Source organism: Vidua chalybeata, chromosome 21 (assembly GCF_026979565.1).
Source record: "Vidua chalybeata isolate OUT-0048 chromosome 21, bVidCha1 merged haplotype, whole genome shotgun sequence".
Lineage (NCBI taxonomy): Eukaryota > Metazoa > Chordata > Aves > Passeriformes > Viduidae > Vidua > Vidua chalybeata.
The window spans coordinates 5,665,270-5,687,038 of NC_071550.1; the positions used below are offsets into that span (position 1 = coordinate 5,665,270).

Consider the following 21,769-nt stretch of genomic DNA (forward strand, 5'->3'; position numbering starts at 1 on the left):
ACTAATACAAAGCCTTTGAATATGCCCTTGTTGTTAATAAAGCAAGTGCATTTGATTAATATAAACCCTTCAGAAACCTGATGCTATTTAGAACATGGTCCAGGCTCTGTTTAGTGTTTAAGCAATTATTTTAATTTGACTGTTCATTCAGTGGAAATACTGGAAAGGGGAAAATCAAACTAGCAAGTGTAGACTACTGAGTTCTAGAGGAGCAGGGATGCTTCCACACCTCAAGCAGATCAAGGCTGTGTTTGGCCGTCGCTGGGGATGTGCTTGGGGGGCTCTGGGCTGGGACGGTGCCGCCAGGGGTCCTTTGCCCACCACGCACTCGGGGTTCCTACAGCAGCTTCCCCCTCTTTCCTTCAGGCCTCAGACCCTCCAGGGGAGCCTGAGGAAGGGCAGGGGGTAGTTCAGGGATGCTGGGGAGCTGGAGGGAAAGGGCTGGCTCTCAGCTCCTGGGTGATCCCAGAGGCCGTGGCATCCCAGCATCCCAGCCCCCTTTCCCGGGCATGGTTCAGCTGTGTCCCGCAAATGCTGCAGAGAGAGTGGCCCAGTACGTGGGATCAGCAGTTCCTGCCCCCTGTCCCGCAGGAAGGTAAGTGTCACACCTGGGAGCACGACGTGCCCCTCCAGCCCTTCCAGGATCCCGCAGGGCACCATCCCCTGGTGCCGGGGATGATCCCGGCACAGGTCCTGCCCAGGAGCCGGCAAGGGGCAGTGGCAGCGGCCCGGGAGCTGTGCGGACTCCTCAGGGGTTCCCAGAGCAGGGCGGGGGCTAAAGGTGCATCCCGGCAGCCCCTGGCCTCCGTTATACCCGAGAGAGCACACAGAAAAGGTGATGATCGAGAAAAAGTCTTAAAAGTTTCAAATTTTAATCCAGGAGAGGGAGGAAGGAGATTAAGCATAGATCTGTTTCCCACAGGAAGCAAGTGTCTTGCGACCTCCCCTCACTCTTCTCCATAAAGGAAAAGCAAGCACTGTCCACATCACCCGTGAAAGACTGTGCCGAGTTTGGGACTAAAAAACTGATTCTTTTGAAAAAGACTCTTAGAAATGGTAGCATCAAGTAACAGTTAAATGTATTTTAATTCCTTCAAACAGAAGGATAGCTTGAAGGTACAGCAGAGAAATTATTTCATTGATTTCATTCTCTTTAAAAAACAAAAAACCAAACCAAAAAACAACATGGCTTCAAAATTCAGGAACAGTATCCAATAAACAAAGAACTATCCTTATGCACCTGGTTTAGTGTGGTACAAAGAGCTTACAGATTCAAATGAATATCATAAATGACTGAGAAATCGATTCAGATAATGCTTGTTTACAGGGACAGAAATTATGTTGACAAGTATGAATAAGTACACAGATAATCTCTTTAAAAACCCCAAACCTTCCCGACTGTATTTACACACTCAGCTGTATTTGTTTCCTTTGGCACGAGAAATTACAGACAAAAGATTCCATTTTATAGCAATTAAACTTTAAACTTAAAAATAACCTTTGAGATAGGCCATATAGCCCCAGCACAGCAGCTTCACCTTTTTTAAATTACTGCCAACTCTATGTTCTAATCCTGGAAATTCAACCCAAAAAACCTGAAGTCATTTACCACCTGTGATAGATTTCACATGGTGAGATTAACTGTATGTGAGGAGCACAATCAGTGGGGAATTAATGATATTTAATAAGAATTAATTTCCCATTATTATCCAAGGTAGATGTCTTTTTAAAAGCTCTTTATACACATATAAAATAAATCCAGTAAAAAATGGGCACCCATTACATATATTCAGCCAAATTAGACATTAAGTGAACAGTCAGAGCACATGATGGCCAGCTGTAGTATTTCTCGAGCATTGCAGAGAAATGTGTTAATCCCTAATCATTTCCATGCTAGGAAAAAAAAATTAAAATAACACTTGACTAATATGGTTTATTCTTTTACCATGTCAGTTTACTCTTTAGCCATTGCCAGGAGTAAACCCTCAAGTTTCACAGCAAATTCAGTATTATCAGTACAGTAGCAAGAGTATTTTGGCACCCTGTAAAATCCTTAAGAATGCGCAAGAAAAAACCTCTTAAGTAGCATTTAATTATCCAGACTTCTCATTTCTTGTTTCTGGTATTTGACTTTACAGAGCCTGAAGCTTTGATTACTTTCAAAACACTTTTTATAAGTTTTCTGCTAGTAACCAACAGGGATGGAACAACAATGGCACAATATTTTTCCTAAAGCATTAAAGACTAGCAAAAGATTATTTTCCTTGAGGAACTACAATTAGGACTACATAAAAATTAAGTAATGAGGCATCATGGCAAGAAACAGCACATTGACCCTCTACCACAACTGGAAGCTATTTTCAATCTTACAACAAAAAGGAATCAAATTAAAAAACACTAAAATTTATAGGACTTCATGGGTTTTGTTCCTTCTCTCTCTAGATGGTAAGAAACCATTACTGATCAACGCTGTACTTGGCTCTGCAAAGCAGGATGAGGGCAGAAGCTTTTGTTGAGATTGAATAAAGTACATGGTTGTCTTATTTTTGCATTGATCACATGAGACTGGACGTTGCATTGTCTCTGATAAATGGATTGAATCCAAGCTGGACCACACACTTACAGAATGTTTTCCCTCACACATGTTATTTGTGCACGTCTCAACCAGACATTGATCTTGTTCTGCCAAGTGTATTCTTAAGCATCAAAAAAGCTGAATTTGACTACAGCAAATTCTGTGAGGAAAAGGAATCAGAGAATATAACAAGTCTTCCCAGAAGACAGTCTTTTCTACACATCCAAAGAGCTGTTTGAATTTCAGATGAGCTGATAGAACATTTTTTCTTAAATATTTCAAAAGCAAAGCATGTTAAAACAACTTCCATTACATTTTGTGGAATACCAGTTCCAACACCTTATGTGAAATTGTTACAAGTTTCTCAAATGCAGTCTCTTAAAATGAGAATACAGTGTATCTAAAGCACATATACATGCTGCTACCAAGGGAAAAAAAACAGTGAAGTAGCAACTTTTTATACATGAACTTTACTAAGAATCTTGCTCTTTGAAATAGCCCCCAAATTAGGTTGCAATTAAGATTCGTTTTCAACTGAAAAGACTTACAAAACCACCCAAATATTTTAAAACCACCCCTTAGTCTCTTTATTCTGAGCTTGCATGGTATTTTCATGCATACTTATGTACTGGAGATACAGTACTGCAAATTACTAAAAATTCTACAAATCAAGTGACTTTCCTTTTTGCAAAACATGGATATATACCTGTGTCTTCACACACAGCACATGACCCTACAGGGAACTCAAGAGTCAGTGTGCAGTGGGAACTACCACAGGAAACACTTCAGAGGTACTGAAATAGTGGGAACTACATGAACTGGTTCAGTCCACACAACCACAAGGCTGCACTGCACTACAGAAATACTGACAAAATGCCCCCAAAAATGCCAAGAAACTACAGCAAGTTCTAAATAGGATATAAAAGCTGTTTCTTTCAGTGAAGACCAACCAGTCCCTTTGTGTACACATTTAGTTTTATTGTAACAAAGCAACTTGTACACTTTAACGTTTAAAACTGAGCAACTTTCTTTCCTTTCCAGTGAAACAAAAAAAAAAAAAAAAAAAAACCAAAACAAAACAGAAAGAAAAAAAGGAAAAAAAACCACCAAAAAAAAAAACCAAAACAAAAAAAAATTTAAAAATAAACAAGAACAAAATTACAATAGAGAATGTCAATTCCAAATAAGATCCTACAGGTTCTGCTGATTCTCCATCAAGTGGCAGGGCTCAAAGTCATCATTAGGAGAAGATTTTATTTTAAAAGTGTCATCTTAAACTGCAAGGATGTTTGTTAAACATCACAATTAAACATGCCAAAGGAGAAGAAGCCATGTTGTCAAAATGCCCACTTAACCCACCCAAACTTCTGAAACCCACCCCGGCTGACCTTCTATAACCCCATTTTTATTTTTATTTTTTTTTTGTTGTTTTTTCTTTTTTTTTAAACAAGAGAAAGTAGACAGATACATGTTGGTAAATGCTAACTGTCCATATTCACATAGAGACACAGTGTAATCTCTGAGCCCAATATACAGAGAAAGAAGGAAAAAAGCTAGATTCTATGCACTACTACACAGGGGCCTAGCACTCTTCAGCTTCCAGCAGAGTGAAGGGAGCAGAAGGTTTTCTTTTTTCCCACAGAACATGGTGTGTTGAATTCATAAACAGTTTTTGTTTTGAGACAGAAAGGGATAAAAATGAACTTGAAACAGAAACTGGTAGATTCTTTTCCACTGTATTCTGCTCAAGATATTTCCCCAAAAGAAATCGTGAACCATGGTGTAGAGGAGAGAAAAAGAGACCTCAAGAGAACAAGGCGACTGAGCACAAGAAAAAAAAGACAGCAACTTGCTCCCAGGGACTGGAGAAAAATTAAAAAGGTAAAAAGGGGGTTTGGAATCCATCAGTGTTCAATTAGTCATCTTCTCCTTCATCCTCCTGTTGAAAGATAAGCAAGAATTAAATAAATCTAATCACTAAACTTCAGATAGCAAATGCAGTGACCAGAACTTTTTACAGTGCTACTCATGGTGCTGTATGATCATCTCTTCCCTCACTAAAGGATGGTAACACTTGCCCAGGATGCCCAGCTTCTGACACAGAAATCACTCACTACCTGGGTCTCCCAAGGAAAACACATCAGAGGTTTGAGAAACTGACTTGGAATCCCTACAAGCACTGACATGAGTTTAACATGTGGAAAATGAAGGGGTCATTTTCCTCTCATTTAAAACTCTTGAAGAACAAAATGCTTCACATGTCACATGCCAAATTCTAGGTTATAAAACAGAGCCCTCCTCTCATGGCACGTGGTTTGTGCTGCTGGAAGTCAGACACACCACGCCCAGTTCCAAGAAACAAAGACATTCTAAACTAACTTCCCAACACCCTGGATGATGAACCTGAAATCCCACTTATGACCAAAGCAGATTTCTAATTCCTGAACCCAACATAAAGTGTTAGCTGGGCTGGCCATAAGTAGAAATAAACCAACAAGTGGGAAGGATGACTGGATGCATCAACAAAAGCCATTTATATGTGAAGCATTGCTAGAATACTCAGTAATGAAGTAAGAATTTTGTCACATTAATATCCTAGTTCTCCTAGAGCACTTTCCTTACAAATTTACTGAAAATATGTACTTCCACTGTATCTCATATACACAAATATACTTATTACTACCTGAAACCACTCAAGTTAATGCAGTCACAGTTCTCACACCTTGGGGTGCAGAAAAGAACCAGTTCACCTTTGCCACAATGGCTTGGTATTCTTATAAGATCCTTCTCAAACTCCACACGAATGGCATGAAGGGCAAGATTACTCACCTCTCCTTCCTCTCCCTCATCATCATCTTCATCTTCCTCCCCCTCATCTTCATCTCCTTCTTCATCAATATCCTCTAATCCTTCCTCCTCTTCATCATCATCATCATCCTCCTCTCCCTCCCCTTCTTCATCATCCATATCAGGAACCTTAAAGATACATTTGCAACATCAACTACAGTGATCAAATCCACTCTTTCACAGAGCTGTTGTGGGTGCAAATGCCCTGCTCAGTCAGGACTGTTACCTACCAAGTAGTACTGTAGGGGATTTGGCCAGATGTCATCCTTGATGACTTCTCCTAGCTCATCAGCCCCTGCATCAGAGTGGTCAGTGAACCAGGTGAAGAAGCTTTCTGGCTCTTCATGCTGCCTCTTCCTACTGGCTTTGTTCTGTGTCTGGCTTGACCGTTTTGTCAGGTCCTGAAAAGAAAGTTAAGAAGTTCCCTAAAGTCATCTTTCTATGGTGTTTTTTTCCTATAAGCACCATTTAAAAATGTACTTGTCTAAACAACCGTAAGGAGTCACTTTCCCCATCCCTCTTCAAGGGCAAGTCTGTAAAACACATCTCAAGCCCAAACAACTGACAGAAGATACTGCATTTCTCATGATCAGGAGAGAACAGTAAACCCACTTGGTTCTTCCAACGGCCTCCACTGGAACACTGAAAATTCACATAATATCACATCTGATTTACGTTTCCCTAACTCAGGGAAACACAATTATGACAATTGTTTAATGACACACTGAACTTACAAGGTCTCACAATGACTAAATGCCACTCAGAGTAGTTGTAATTGCAGCAACTACTACATACACCCAATTTAAGAAAGAGTCCACACCTCTAAGCTCTTTTATCATTTGGATATAAAGACCTGCCTAGGCCTTTTTGGCTAAGATTTCCTACTCTGAAGTCTTCAGGCCACTCTGCAGTAAGTGCAAAAAAAACCCCACACAAACTGCTGAAACACATGGCCACAGGATAAGGTCTGTATTTATCACCTTATCCTAGAAAAGAAGTGTAGTACGTTTGCAACAATCTTTTTGTTAAGTCTGAAATGAAATAATTTATTTCTTTGACCATATGGTTACACCACACTTCCAGTGGTTTTTTCTCCTGACAGAATAACAACATTTATAGGTTTAGACTGTTTAAGAAGAACAAAGCAGAATTCACACTGATTTTGTGGTGTATTGTAAAGATCACATGACTGGCCTGTACAGGAATGCAATTTCTGGTACAAGAGGAAAAGTTCTAGTTCTCAATACAAAAAACATTAAATCTTCTCCTTGGTCTGAGAGTGACAAAACAAGTGGCAATTTAACTGCAAGCCTCAGCTCTACTTCTAAAAACTCAGTTCAAAATCTTCAGGATAACACTGAAGAACTTCTACAGAAATAAACTGCAGTAAATTAATGATTCTTGAAGACTGCCTGGGTGACAGGTACGCCCATATTATTATGGCTACAAATTCTACAAAAGATGTGGCATCTGGGAATGAAGTCAATGAAATAGAGGAAACTATAAAATAAGATCACACGCTGCTATCTGATTCCCCTAAACCTGTTGTCCTTGGAATTCTTCATTTAACAGTTATTTTAACTAAACAACACAACACAGTCTAGATCCTGGCCAAGGAAGAGACAAACTAATGCACTTGGTAATGTTTTTACTTGTGCTCTCCCAGATGCAATACATACCTTTCCAGATTTCCATTTGATCTCAGTCGATTTTGAAGATGGGTCTCCACTTTCATTGAGGTGAAACTCTTTGGAGAGAACTTTATTTTCAAAGTAGGGATTCTCATCAAAATACTGGAGAGTGGAAAGAAAAGAGTTAGAACCCAAGGAATGGAAACACACATACCAAGTCAAACCTGGCACTAAATAGGTAACTGCAGAGATTTAAGTCATAAACTAGAACCCAACATGCAATTACATTAAAAAAACAACAGCAAAATCACAAGTGAATGAACCATTTAAAGTACTTACAAAATCTATTCTGTAACCTGATTTGATGTCTTCAAATTCTGTCACCTCAACTCTGGTCAAGTAATGCAGTGCTTCCTCATCTTCTTCTCCCAGCAGTGCAGATACTGAGAGAGAAGGAGGAACCCCACATTAACAAAGCCATGAAACAGGCAGGCAAAACACAGGAAACTGGTAGCCAGGAAGATCTAAAAAGCAACACATCTGTCCAAGCCAACTTCTCATGGCTCTTTCTTTTCAAGTTACCAGCCAACAGCCTACCCACACATACCCACCCTTCCCTCTCAAACAGATTTTCATGCATGCAGTTTTGCCCAATCTAAAGCAGTCTACGAACTTGTTTTGTAGAAAGTGTATTGTCAGGAGTCCCAAGGAGCTCACATCCAAGTAAAAAACACCCAAACAATTTAGAACAATTTTGTTTGTTTGTTTTGCTTTAAGTTCCCAATGAACGGTATAAAGTGGAAAACTTGCAATTTAAAATGCAGAAAGAAATTTTAGGATTGAAATATTTTAGTAAACAAGATGTTCCTTTGGCCAACAAGTGCAAGAAAGAAGAAGCTTAAAAATTAAATCTAGGACAGAAAGGAAGTGTTGTATGCCTATAACAACTCCACAAGACCCTCAGAGCTTTAAGACACATAACAAGCAAGCAAACATTGAATTTACAGGGGGAAAAAAAAGAGGGCTATTAAGAATGTACCTTGTGGGTGGTTGACAAATGTTGTTACCCAGAAATTCGGGATTTTGGCGATCAATTCTGACCTCTTCTGGAAGAATGGTTGGCGGAGTTTGTTGTATTTCTGTTCTACTTTCAAAATTTCCTCACTGGCTTGTTCATTCAGTCTGTAATAGAAAGAGGCACGTTAACCACATGGAGAGAACCACATGGAGGGATTTAAGGACACATCAGAGCAGTTAACTAAGAGTTGAAAGGGTTTGATAAGACCAGTCTGCCATATTCTGCAGATGAAGTGTCCCAAAAACCCCAGAAGCTCAGAGCTGTAACTGTAAAAAAAACACTCTTACAGAAGCAATCTCACTGGTCTGAACAGAACCTTCTAAACACAAAGCAGTGTTTTATCTCTTCAACATTTTGCCTGCATAAAACCTGCAGAAGGCTAACACAGCCCTATCACCTGCCCTCTATAATTTTGGGCAGGCAAGGAAGCTACAGCAAAGAAATTCTGCACCCTGTGCAAGTAAAATCTGAAGACTTAAAATTGAACTGGTGTTGTAAAAAGGCAAAGCCCTCATACTGCAACAGCTTCACACACTCACAGCCCCAACAGCCACCTGCAGTCCTTGTAGGACACTGGCATGGAGAGAACATGCAGGCAGGGACTGACACAGAACCCACAGCCCCAAGAGCTTTGGCATACAAAATTAACATCCCAGAGACATTTTCTGTGCATTATTGCACAAGCACATGAATATTATAATAAAAATGTATAATAAAAGCTGACTTTTCAACTAAGTGTTAGGTTCTGCTTGCTAACAGGGAAATACTTTAACCAAATAGCTTACACATTAACTTGAGAAGCCAGTGTGAAATACACTTCTATTATCAAAAATACCACAATTAATTAAAAAATTTAAACTCAAGTTCTACCTCTTTAATTATACACAATTAAGCAAGAAACCAGGACACTTCTTTGTTATTTTAATGTCTCTAATCAAGTCAGAACACAGGTATATCTTGGCGAGTTCAAAGACTACTGAGCGCTGGGTTTACTAAACACTTTCACTTTTGTCAGCTACATTTCAATTTCTGCTACAACATTTTAAGTTAGATAATGTTTACCTGTCTATTTCATTCTGTACTTCATCAATGTGTTCAATTGCTTCCTGTTGCTCTTTTTCTGAAAAACAGATGAAAACGTGTCAATATCCCTTCATTCACAAGCCTGACAAATCACCTGGGGTTTCTCTTTGAGAAATTCTCTAGTGATCTACTGTAGAAGTTCTCAGGTATTTCTATTAAATGTCACAAGAGTTACAAGGCCTCAAAGCACCAGCTTTACAGGGTGTGTGGCAGATGAAGTGCAGCAAAGTTTGATAAAACAGTCCTTAAAGTGAGTTCACCCTTAGAAACCACAGCTCACATCCCGCTACAATGTTTTACAAGCCAACTTAAATTATAAGCGAATAATATTTTAATTAAAAAAGTTGTAAGCCACGTTTGCTACGACCAACACATTTGAAAAAACGTAAAGTAATTTACAGAGCGCTGGAATATCAATAGAAATAGCCTATCTGGGCACATGCCACCTTCCAAAAACCGAAAAGGACGTTCAAAAAGGCAGTTACAAATGAAAGAGACGCGAAAGCCGCCGTTTGGCAGGTATTTTCTAATGGGCACTTCCCCCGGACCGAGTTTGGCCGAGGCCTGGGTTACGGAGCGCTGTTTACCCACCGCGCGGGAGATGAATGAGCGGCAGCGGGAAGCGGCTGGAGCGGAGGAGCAGCGCCCGGTGCGCGTCCCGCACGGCCCGGCCCGCGCTGGGGGACAGCTCTGCCTTCTCCCGGCGCGGGGGACGCACGTGGGGAAGGCGCTGCGGCCGGGGACAACCCCGACCTTTAAAAGCCGAGATCGCACGTGGGGCCGGCGCGGGCGGCCCCAGCACCGCGTGTCTCCGCCGCTCCATCCCCGCGCGGCCCCGGCAGCACCACGCGGCCGCGGCCGGCGCGGGAGGCGGCGGCGCATCATGGCGGCGGCGGCGGAGCACAATGAGGCTCCGCGGATGCTGCTCCGGGAGGGGCGGCGGGGGGGTCCCGCTGCTCCGCCGAGCCGCAGCGCCCCCCGCCCGGCCCCGCGGGGAGGGAAGCCGGGCCGGCAGCGCAGACAAAAGGGCGCTAACATGGCCTCCTCCCGCCGCCGCCGGGCCTGCACATCCGCCCGGCCGGGCCCGCGCTCCGCCCGCCCCCGGCGCGGCCGCGGCCCGTGCGGCGGGGGAAAATGGCGGTCGGCGCGAGGCGGAGGCCGCGCCGGCTGCCGCCATTCCCGTCCCGCCCCCGGCGCGGCCTCACCTGAGGTCTCGTCGGCCCCATCGTGGTTGGAGTTCAGCTCCTTCTTACTGACTTTGGCCGCCGGCGCCGACATGTTGGTGGCTGCGGAGCGCGGAGGGCGGGAGGGAGGGGGGGGCTGCAACGGGGCTGCGGGGGGGGGGGGGGCCGGGCACTGACTCCTCCTGCTGCTGCTGCTGCTGCCGCCACTCAGGTCCCTCCGCCGCCGGGGCGCTCCCGCCTCCTCCGCGCGGTCCTGCCGGATACCGGGGCGGCAACGGCGCCTCTCGCTCCCTCGCCCAGAGCCGCCACCGCCACCTCCTCCTCTGCTGCTGGCGAGGGGCGGGCACGCGGCGCGCATGCGCGGCCCCCCCCCCCGCCCGGCCGGGCCACGGCGGCCGCACCGCGCGTGCGCACCGAGCCCCCCGCCCCGGGCGCGCTGTGCCGCGGGCGGTGCGATGCGCAGGCGCACTGCACCCCGCACACACACACACGCCGGGGAGGTCCCGCGTGCGCAGCCGTGGAGAGACCGCGCCCCCCGACCGCCCCAAGCCGGGCGCTCATTGGTCGGGAAGCGCTGGGGGGGCGTGGCCGCGGCGCGGAGACACAGAGGACGGGGCGCGCGGGAGGGCGGGGGCGCGCGCGGGGTGTGTAGGGGAAGGGGCCGCGCATGCGCGCGCTGCACGTGCCCGCGCGCCCTCGCTACGCCGGCGCGCGCGAGGCCCCCTGAGTCCCGTCCCGTCCCGTCCCCTCACGGCCCGCGGAGGCACCGACCCCTTGGTGTGGCCGCGATGGGGCCCGTCCCGTCCCCCGACCGGGGGACATCGAGGGACAGGAATGGATTTCGGGACCTCCGAGCTCCAGACAGTGCTCAGAAGGCTGCGGTCCCGCTGCGTGAGGTGTTCCCATGGTTCTAGGCTCAGTGCTTCCCTGCCGGGGGTGAGGTCGCGCTTTCAGCCTGCCACGCTCTGGGGATGTGCACCCAGGTCTCCCTGTGCTGCCTGCCTTACCTGGGACATGGCACAAAGCAATCATGGAATCACCAAGGTTGGAACAGACCTTTAAGAACATCATGTCCAATGTTCACCCAGTATGACCACTGTAAGGCCCAAACCATTAAAGCACATCACCCAGAACCAGATACAGACACCTCTTGAACACCTCCAGGGATGGTGACTCCACCTATTCCAAAGCATGGCCACCCTAGCAAGGAAAAATCTCTCTCAAATATCTCCCATCTCAGCTTAAGGCCTCTCACTGCAGGCAAGGCAGAAGAGACCACCCCTCCTTTCAGGTGGTTGTGGAGAGCAATGAGGTGCCCCCGCGCCTCCTTGAGACGAAACAAACCCAAACCCATATAAATAACTTGGGACATTCTGTGTTGAGAACACAGAGCCCTGTCAGTCAGTCACATCCAGCTCAGTTACTGGGGAGCTCGACTCCAGAAGGTCACAGAGCTGCCTGCCAGCACACCTGCCACTGCACCAAGAGCAGGCAGACTTTAAATAACCCTTTTTGTCCCTTTCCTGTCCACCTGTCATGGAAGAGCTCAGTGCAGCTCCACAGCTACAGCTCACCCGTGTTTGCTTTTAAAGGAATAGCCGAGTCACTATTTTCTATCAAAAGCAGCAGCATATCATTCACAGATGAGTGTTAGGACACAGTTCGGGTTAAGTACAGTTCTGATGAAGTAGGAATTTGCTGTCTGTATTTGCTTCCCCAGTCATACAACATTAGCATAGTCTTCCTGCTTGTTTCCTGTTTTGCCTCTTCAAGTTGTTCTTCTATTGGACCTACTCAATGAGGCCTGGATTAGTTCCTGCCTCCTCAGAAGCCCTGACTATGCTTTTCTGAATCCTGCTCCCACCTGTTGCTTCCAAATCCCCATTGTTTTTTCTTTTGTATTCCCAGCTGTCACTTCCCACCAGCTATGTTCTCGTTTCCACTGCCACCCACAAGGGCTGCGGCATGTGCAGGGTTTGTGTTGTGCTTCCCCGTGCAAACAGCAGGAGAGAGGAGCTGCCATCCCTTACTCCTCACATACAGCAATTGTAACCGCTGGGCATAAAAGGTAAGCAAAACATCACAACTTTATAAATGCAAGATTTTGAAATCCTCCCCAAGGGGGGGATGTGTCAAGGCCTTCCTGAAGCCCATCACAGCAAGATGACTCTTTCCTTATTCTGTCTGCATCTCCCAAGATTGATTAATATGGATATCTTCCAATTCAGACGAGATAAATTCATGTGTGCAGCTTGGTTTTCTTCCTTCTGTTTCGTTTGTGTCTCTTGACAATGAAGTTATATCTGCTCTTTTCTCACCTTTAATTTACTATATTGTCTTTCTCTAGATTAATCTTTGAAGATCTATAATTTGAAATAAACAGGTGGCAAATTTGAAAGCTAATTCCAAGCAGGAACAAGTGACACCTGTCAGTTCCCTACTAGAACTCCTTGTTTAGTCTATAAATTACCAGGTATTCCTGAAATACACGGTTATGGTGATACTCTGATGTATTTAAAACCAAGTAATCATGAATTTTAACTGCTGTACTGTTAAAAAAAAACATTTCCAAGATCTGTTTTACCCTAAAACTAGCTATTATCAACAAAAAAAGGGTATATTGATTATATATAAATATTTCAAAGAATATAAATACATGTAAATATTAAAAGAATATTTGTTTAATATCCCCAAAACAGTAACAAAAGAATCCCCAAAAATATAGAGGGTTTATTGATAAATATTCAGTTACCTCCCTTCAAATCTTTCTAATGTTTTCATGACCTGTAGCTAACCTCTAAGGCAGTTTTAGTCCTTGAATAACTGTTGAGGGTTTAAATGTACAGTTATAACTACACATTTTCCTCAAGAATTGACTAAACAGACTCAATTTCCTTTCTTTCTAAAGGAAATTTCGTATTTGCTCCTTAAAGTTCAGATCTCCAGTGTTTCTTTCCTTGACTAGATATGTTACTACAGTTGAGAGACATAATGGATAATCATGCTTACTTTCTGGACTGTCAAATCAGCTGTAAATTTTAAATTTGAACCCCCAATTTGGCAAATGAAATCAGAAAATGTGCTAAAATTTTCTCCAATATAATATAATATAATATAATATAATATAATATAATATAATATAATATAATGCAGTGATGTGTGAAAAAAGGAAGAGTACATCTCCCCTTAAGTATTTCTGCAAGGCAAAATGGTCATATATACCATCATGCAAGTAAGCCAATGTAATTAATAGCAACTCCTGGTTTCACAGCCTTCCATCCCAAAGAACTGGGAATTATTGTAGAGAAATACAAAACAAGGATCATTTTATCATCGCTGAAATGCAAACAACTGCTTAAGAACTGTACAACTATGCTGGGAGCCCAGTTTTCCACAGAGAACTTGCAGGCCTGGGCTCTGTATTAAGATTCACCCTTGGAGTGCAAGACAAGTTTTCAGAGTTTATGAAAGCTTTCACTGAGTACACGTGTGAGTTGGAGGCACATTTCAAGAACACACAAGCTTGTACTTGATAGCAAAGGCTGACTGGCACATCAGGGCTTGCTGGGAGCCACAGGCAGAGACACAGGGCTGGTTTGCTGTGTGTGATCAGTCTGACAGCCCCCAGGAAGTGCTGAGCCTCCCCGGCACTACACACACAGTTTGGCACACACATTAACCAGTCAAATACCAGCTCCAACTGTTTATTCATCTCCACCCGTCACAGACCTTCCCAGTCAAGTATTCATGTAAGAACTGAAGGGTGAGATAATGACAGAAGAATCTTCCACATGTCCTCACAGTTGTTGCAGTTTAAACCTTTGGATGAAAATATTTCGGGACTGATAATTGCCTTGAGGCAGGACAGCAGTTCAGTAACACAGACAACAGGCAGTGACTAACAATATGTCACTGAATAAGTACAGTGATCCTATTTGTATTAGTTTTTATTTTTTATGACACATCCGTTAGACATCGTTGCTAAACCTGACTTTTATTTTTTTCTACACCAACATCTCTAACTTACCAGAGCACCTGCTTGTAATCCATGAAGAGATGTATAGTTACATAACACCTGTGCTTGTTCCCAGATACTAGAGGCAAAGAGGCAGTCAAAATACTCTTTAAAATATTAAATTGAAAGTCAACAAAACCTTAGACATTTCTGAACATGAGGCATAAGCTTTTCAGTCATGTTGAGGTTGAGATAAAACTGTACCTTGTGCTTCTGCAAGGAGATATACAGAGCATCCTCTCCAGCTTCTCCACTCATGGGGAAATTAAAAGGGAGACAATATTTCTGCAGAGTCACTTTATAAATGTTTGCTTTCCAGGATTTTAACTCTGGCCAATTATTAAAACTCTTATTTATCATTTCCTCTGTTCTACAGGAGGAAAACTCTTGCTGAATCCTAGGCAAAGTTGACTATCACTTCTAGATTTGGTCCCTTGGGAATAGCACTAGAGGCAAAAATTTTACACTCAGAGTATTTCATCCATTGTCTTGTTATGAAGTGGCAGTGGTTTTTGTGGGAATCATTAAAAACTTCCCTTGTTATGTAGAGCACTATTGATATTTGAACTCTCAGGGGGAGTAACCTCTGTCTCTATCCAAAAAGTATCAGATAAAAATAAACACACACAACATTGCTCAGCAAAGAACAAGTACATTAATTCCAATTCATTAGTTTGAAGTTGACGTTCCTCAAACATTTACAGTGTGTATTGAGTCCCGTGTAGGAGTATGGTGACAGGAAAGTGAAACAAAAGACAGGAAAACATGTAGGAATCTGTCATATACAGTTTTTGCTATAATAATACATTGTGCACATTATTCTTTTCATCTGAGAATGTCAAAGCTCATTTTTAAAAATCTGGTTAAATGTAAAAAGCTCTGTGAGGAAAGTAATTCTTTTACTGGTAGGTGAACTGAATGCCAGAATTATTCAGAGTTACTGCTCATTAGAGCTGGAGATGGAACTCAGGAATAGAACTGGTCTCCAACTTCAGCTACATAAAATGCTGCACGAGTTGCCAACTATGATCTGTGAGTGGAATTTGGTTAATTGTGTCAGTCTGTAGGAACAGTTACTATTTTTTGGTATTACAATAGCTCTGAGAGTCCTGCAACTATAATCCCTGCGCGTGAGGTTCTACCTGCACACACAGCAAAGAGTGGTTCTGGCTTGGAAGAATGTAAAGTCTTTCAGGACATGGTTTGACAAACTATTTTTTGGTAGAAGTTCCTACTTATGCATTCGCCACCACACATTCCTCCCCTCTTCCCCTTTACATTGTTCCTGCATTGTGCCAGTGATTTTCTTTTTGTGTGTGTTAAATTGAATCTGAATCTGATTTCAATTAGAAATAGTACCCACAACCCCTTTTTTTTTTTTTAAACTCAGACTAGTACTCTGATCTGGTTCCCTGGTGCAGATGCAGGAACAATGTTACAAGTAAGAGAGTCCCATGAAGACAGGAATGAAAGAGTGAGGAACACATTGCACAAGTTTCACTTAGCAGAGGTGTTTGTCAAACTGTGTCCTTAACTGAGCCCAACCATGATAAGGTTCTAACTGCCACTGGTGTGAAAAAACAGCAATTTGGTTTTGTACGTTTTTTTAAATTAACACAAACAAGTGGAATATATCAGTAAACAAAAGAGCAGGTCTGCCATCTCAGGTGATACTGTAAAAACTTTCAGAGTAAAAATTGAGGTCATTGACAAAACATCTTCCTTTCCCCTTTGGAGTCAAAACTAATGTCTCTCAGAAACACACAAAGGAAATAACCTTTAAACTCCATGTTTGTTTTTGCAGTGGTATGACTGGAAAATAATTTCATCTGCCTTTGTAAAGTGGGGGGTGGGGTGGTATAAAACAAAGTAGAGACCATTTCCCTCCCACCACAGCCGTACATCTATTATCTGACTCACCACTTCTGGGACTCCTTCTGGCAGCTCTGGTTTTATTGCACTGAAAATTCAAGCCTGTGAAAATATTCCCTATTTTCAGGTTTACTTTGTTCACTGCTTTGTTCAGGTCAGTATCCCTTCCTTTAGGGGTCTGGAACTCGACATTCAGCAAGGGCTGGATGTTGCTGTTCTTAAGTCTTGTGAGAAGGACCAGCTCACTGCAAGGAAGGGGGGAGGGAAAGGAAGGGGGAGGAGAGTCCATATCTGAAGAGAGATTCCAGACTGGAGAAATTTTACTGACATCCATTCAGTTTCCAGCGGGGTCTCCTTCAAGAGCTTTTACTGAGCTCCAAAAGCCCCTGCAATTCACAGCGGCATTTACATGCAACGTTTCCCTCTGGGAGCTAAGGTAAAACTGTACTCCTGGATAATAATCACAAAGAATACCACCAGACTCCTATTGAAATGTCAACCAGCCACTACCGTTGTAGAGAGTAACAAAGAGATGCTAATATAATTAATTATGAAGCCTCAGTACCCTCATTAACACATCTTTAGTGCCTAGATCTTTGAAAATCAGCAGTATAAAGTGACTGTCAGAGTTAATTCCTTATAAATTGCCTCCTGTCACATGCCAGCACTGCAGCAACTTCTCTCAGGCCTTGATGCTAAGAAATCTGGGGTTTTTTTTAAAGTTCTGATGCAGTTTTATTGGTGTTATTAAAGGTGTAAGCTGTTGCATAAGCAGTTTGTCAGGCTAGAGTAGAGAAAAATAAAAATGCCTTTAGTCAGCCCAGTTTACACAGTTGGTGGCATAAATAGGAAATGTTTCGGTCAATTAAATGGAAAACTAAGGACAAAAGAAAAAACAGGAATGAAAGATATCACATAATTTGGCATTTAAATGTTTCCTTTTTTTTTTAATGACCTTTTTTTAAATTTGAGGATTGCAGCCAGTTTATAGCTCTCCCTCCTACTGCTGCCTTTACAACAGCATTCCAGCTCCAGGCTTCATTCCAGGGCATCTTCCTTCCCCTCCACTCCCGCTCACAAATATATATTTCAATAGGCTTAAGCTACATGGAGTTCCAAAACCAGCATGTAATTGGTGCAATTGTCTTTTACATTTCTCCAGAGAGAGCCACATTCATGCTGCTTAAGCCCTGTTTTGTCATGTTTTCCCCCTTTTTTTTTTTTTTTTTTTTTTTTTTTCCAAGCTGGACTGGGATCAGTACTTATGTTGGGAACCCTACATATATACTGAAGAAAGAAGTTACAGAAACAGGCTGTATGGGTGGTTCATTCTGTTATTTCTCAGTACCAGACTGTCACTCTGCTACAAGATAAAGGGAGATGATAAAAAGAAAGTGATCATTACAAATCACTTGGCATTTTCTGCGAGCAGTTAAAACACTTGTACTGACATATCCAATTTGTCTATACAAGATACCCTGCTTCCCTTCATCTTCCATGTGCTTTTGAGAAGGTGATAATCTTTCTGCAGTGCATAAGTTTGTAAAGTTATCTCTCTGTGCTTGTGTAATACATTCCAGGGTTCTTTGTAATCTCTGTTATACTTGGGATAAAAAAAATCAAATGAAGTATTTTTTGCTATTTAAGAAGTGGCTTTCACAGTAAGTGCTTTTGCTGGTCTAGCTAATCTGGCAATATGCAAATTTGCTAAATGGAGGTAAAATTTATATCAGTAAAAGGAGTCCTTGCAAATCTGTCTTTCTTGCTGCATTAGCTAACATGGTAGAAACATTATTTTGTTCTCCACTCTTAAATTACATATCCATACCCCAGTAAAACTAAGATGTATTTACTGAACATTCAGTGTTCATAGATATAATGTCTCAGAAATGAAAGTGGCATGCTTGAAATTAAATAAATACAGAGATTTCTGAAGAGCAACCCAGAACTATCATGCAAATTCTGCTTGCTTGCTTTACACAAGCACAAATCTGATGGTACCAAGTGGAATGTGACAACTTACTTCTGAATGTCCTGTTTTGAAACCACACTTTTGCCAAGGAGAGACAGTTCTGTTTAGAGGATTAATATCTGTCCACATTACTTTCTAATATAGCCACTGACTTTAAACATAGCAGTTAAAATTCCAACAACTGAGATATTACAGATGCAATATGAGTTAATGAAGTGATGTACAGAACAGATAACTAATTTTTAGTCATGCATGGTTACTAAATATGGGATTAATTTAAGGGATCTCTGCTTTCTTTCATGCTGTCAGCACTGCAAAGGGTCAGGTACCTTTGAGGAGTGGCACAGCAGATTGTACCTTTATTTCTGAGATGAGATGCTGGACATGCTGCTACGAACTCAGCAGGAACTAGAGGCTGCTGAGACCAAAAGGAGAGAGACACTGCCAGTCACCTTGTTGACAGCAGCAATCCCCTGCCCAAGGCAGAGACTCCCAGCTGCCACCGAGTTCAGAGCACCATGGCAGCCAGGATTCAGGAGCCTTTCACAGATGCCTCTTTGGACAATCCATGGCACTCGGCCCTGTGCCAGCTCTGCTTCCCCTCCAACCCTGCCAGCAGTGCCTTTGTGCCCCTGTGGCGGTAACTTGCTGCCACCTGCCACAGAGCTTCCCCCCTGCTCCTTCCTGGTCTGGTTACACTTGACTAAAAATCTTTGTCTTATTATTAATCATGAAGGAATGAATAGGGGATAAACAATACCTGTACAGGGCAAGAAATCACACCCATATTTATAAGGAACCCCCAAACTAATTCTGCAAAGCACAATAGGTCATGATTTTAAAGGAGATGGATTCTTTTGATAATGTGTCATGTCTTTTGGTAAAACAGGACTTCAGAAGCAAGCTGATGTTTTCTGCTAAGAAGGAAAAATAGATTTTCAAAGCAAAAAGGGCACAGCATTTGCAGGGACATTTGGGAGGGGGGACAGGGAAAAGGAGGTCACAAATTAGAGAAAATACATGAGCCTGTTACAAATGGCACTGGAAAAGAAATAGCTGGGGGATTCACACAGCTTGAGGTAACATACAGAGTCCACACAAGGACCTGAACCCTCATCAGGCTACTGAGCACCTGGTGGGGTACATGGACATGGGTTCAACACTGACAGCTGTGGGAACCTCACTTCCCTTAAGGTTTGGTGAATTTTAAAATCATGAATTTCTAACAAAAAAGAAACATGGGAATAACTGATCAGATATTGTCCATAGTCAACTAACAAACACAAAACGTCAGCATAAAGCCACTTCAAACTCCAGGTTACATTCTTTGGTTAATGCAAAGGCAATAGTTCAGTTCCCAGGCCTCAGGCAGACCACATCTGTCCCCTCGGGCTGTTCAGCAGTGCACAGGTAGGACAGGAACTATCAGGGAACAGCATTAGGTCTTGCTGGTTATAGAAGCTGAAGAAACAAGTAGGTTCTGGAGTGACAATTCTTTGAAACAAACCTTTGCTGTAGGTTGAAGAGTTTTGTTTGTTGGCTGTGGTTTGCTATGAATAAACGAGAATATGTATGAGGTTTTGTTCCTCTGAACAGTCATCAAACGCCAAAGGCAATACCTTCGATCCCCTGTCAAGCCACTCCCTGCCAGACTAAGTCCAAGAACTCTCTCATGGCCGGATTGATCTGTGCTTGTTGTTTTATTCGTCTTTACATGCATCTGTTTGGGGTGGAAGGAATGAAGGGGAAGGTGTAAAAGGAGAAGGCTCAGTTACGACTCTCCGTTTTCGGGTACAATCTCCTGTTTCGCCTCTGGAGCCTCAACAGAACTGAATAGTTGCATTTAGCACAAATCGAGGGCAGCGACTGCACCCACTAGTGGGGGAATTTTTACTGAGATGCAGCTCCGAGTATTTCTTTTGCTCAGGTCACAGCGATCACACGCTAGCGTGCAGCTTTTTTCTGCCGTTTTCCCCCTCACTTTTGTTTTTGTTCTCTCTTTACCTCAACCTTCTCTTGTTTTCTCATGCTGATTTGCTCCATTATGTAAAAGTGAAAACTTCCTACACTGTGTCTCCTGAAACTGGAAGGAAAAAAGCACAGATCAGCCCCGTAAAAGCAGCCACTTAAAAGAGACTGGGTAGCCTCAGGCAAGTAACAGCCCTCCCCCACTCATCCCCGATTTTGCCTTATTTCTGATGATGTGAGGACAAAAACATCCATATATCTGATTCTGCCAGGTCAGGAAAAAAAAAAGCAACATAAGATTACTTGAAATACCTTTTATATACCGAAACCCCAGCAAATCAGAGAAAGTGGAATAAAGGATCAAAGTGCAGTTACTTAGAACAGTCCGTGTCTGGAGCTGCTTGCTCCTTTCTCATCCTCAGGGAAGAAAAAGCCCAGACATGCACCACGATACAGGAAACATGTTCTACATTTGCAGTAACTTTGCATACTACTGGCTAAAAAAAAATTGATTTATTTCGGTCTCTTTCACATACCTAAATTCCAGTTTTCTTATCTCTTTGCCATCTGAAAAACCCACAAAGCTTTCCCCTTAAGTCCCCCCTGACAAGTTTAATTTAAAGTTTTTAAATTGCAGTTTGTGCTTAGCATTTTTATGATGATGCAGTCTGTATATTAATTCACACTCATAATATTTACTCCTCTAATAAAGAATAATATGCCTTGGCAGTTCTAATCATATCAATTAAAGATAATTTATTGATGACTGAAGATTATCTATTTAGAGAGGATAAATTTTAAATATTAAGACCCTCTTAAGAAAACTACTCTGCTGTTGGGTTCAAATATTTAGTATCAGTTTTTCAACACATGAAAAGCTGCCCCATGCAGTGACCCAAAGTGAGGAGCTGCCTGCAGGAGAATTGGGCTGGGAAAGTGCTCAGTTACATCCAGACAGTCTCCGACTGCCATTGCTCACGCTTCCACATGAACCAGCTGCTGCTGGAGATGCCAAACTTGAACTTCGGAAATTCAGATTAACTCCTGTGCTGATCAGAGAGAGATGACAGGGCTAAAAGGGTCATCAGTCCAGCCCAAGAGTGTTTATGCTTTTATGTTCTTGTCTCTTCTATGGGGTATCATGATGGCCAACTCCAGCCAGGATTTGAAATTCTAGAGGATTCAGTTCCATTGAGACTTTTTGGTTTTGAAGGCGGTCCACGGAACCTCTTTCTGCTCCAGTTTCACTGTCTGTAAAATGGCTATAAGAGTTCTTTACCATTCGTTTTAGGGACTCTTACTTCACTGTTAATTGTGTAGTACTTTAAATTCCTCAGAAGAACATTGCACTCAGCTGTGATATAAATGGACTCACATGTGCTCAAGAGGTGAAAGCACTACGATCGTTCTGCTGAGCTCCTACTCTGTATCCTCCAATCTTGATTCCAGCACACAGGCCAGACTCCTTCCCAGCAACAGCCGGAATAACTCCACTGAAGTTGGTGCATCTGTGCCTGCTTATGCCAGCACTAAATTTAGCCTGT

General features: G+C 42.8%; 1 protein-coding gene and 1 long non-coding RNA gene across 2 annotated transcripts; one reads left to right on the forward strand and one right to left on the reverse strand.

The window, feature by feature from the left end:
• Positions 1–1,067: 1,067 nt before the first annotated feature.
• Positions 1,068–10,757, reverse strand: SET (SET nuclear proto-oncogene). The gene is made up of 8 exons (XM_053962364.1): positions 10,420–10,757; positions 9,194–9,251; positions 8,093–8,235; positions 7,393–7,496; positions 7,102–7,215; positions 5,653–5,823; positions 5,405–5,551; positions 1,068–4,514 (listed from the first exon to the last, which is right to left on the reverse strand). Exons 1-8 carry the CDS (start codon positions 10,754–10,756, stop codon positions 4,491–4,493), a joined length of 1,098 nt encoding a protein of 365 aa, XP_053818339.1. The 5' UTR covers position 10,757; the 3' UTR covers positions 1,068–4,490.
• Positions 10,758–11,151: 394 nt separating this feature from the next.
• Positions 11,152–21,673, forward strand: LOC128798499 (uncharacterized). Its single transcript, XR_008434439.1, has 3 exons — positions 11,152–11,334; positions 12,307–12,466; positions 18,567–21,673. It is a non-coding gene; the product is annotated as an uncharacterized LOC128798499 (long non-coding RNA).
• The last annotated feature ends 96 nt before the right edge of the window (positions 21,674–21,769 follow it).

What these genes read in the sequence shown, in the direction of transcription:
- SET (XM_053962364.1), bottom strand. Translation starts at nt 10,756, where the DNA reads ATGCGCGCCGCGTGCCCGCCCCTCGCCAGCAGCAGAGGAGGAGGTGGC. An exon ending in GTACAGAATGAAATAGACAG is followed by an intron (nt 8,236 to 9,193) that starts GTAAACATTATC and finishes TTTCTATTACAG; the next exon opens with ACTGAATGAACAAGCCAGTG. An exon ending in ATTTGTCAACCACCCACAAG is followed by an intron (nt 7,497 to 8,092) that starts GTACATTCTTAA and finishes CTTCTCTCTCAG; the next exon opens with TATCTGCACTGCTGGGAGAA.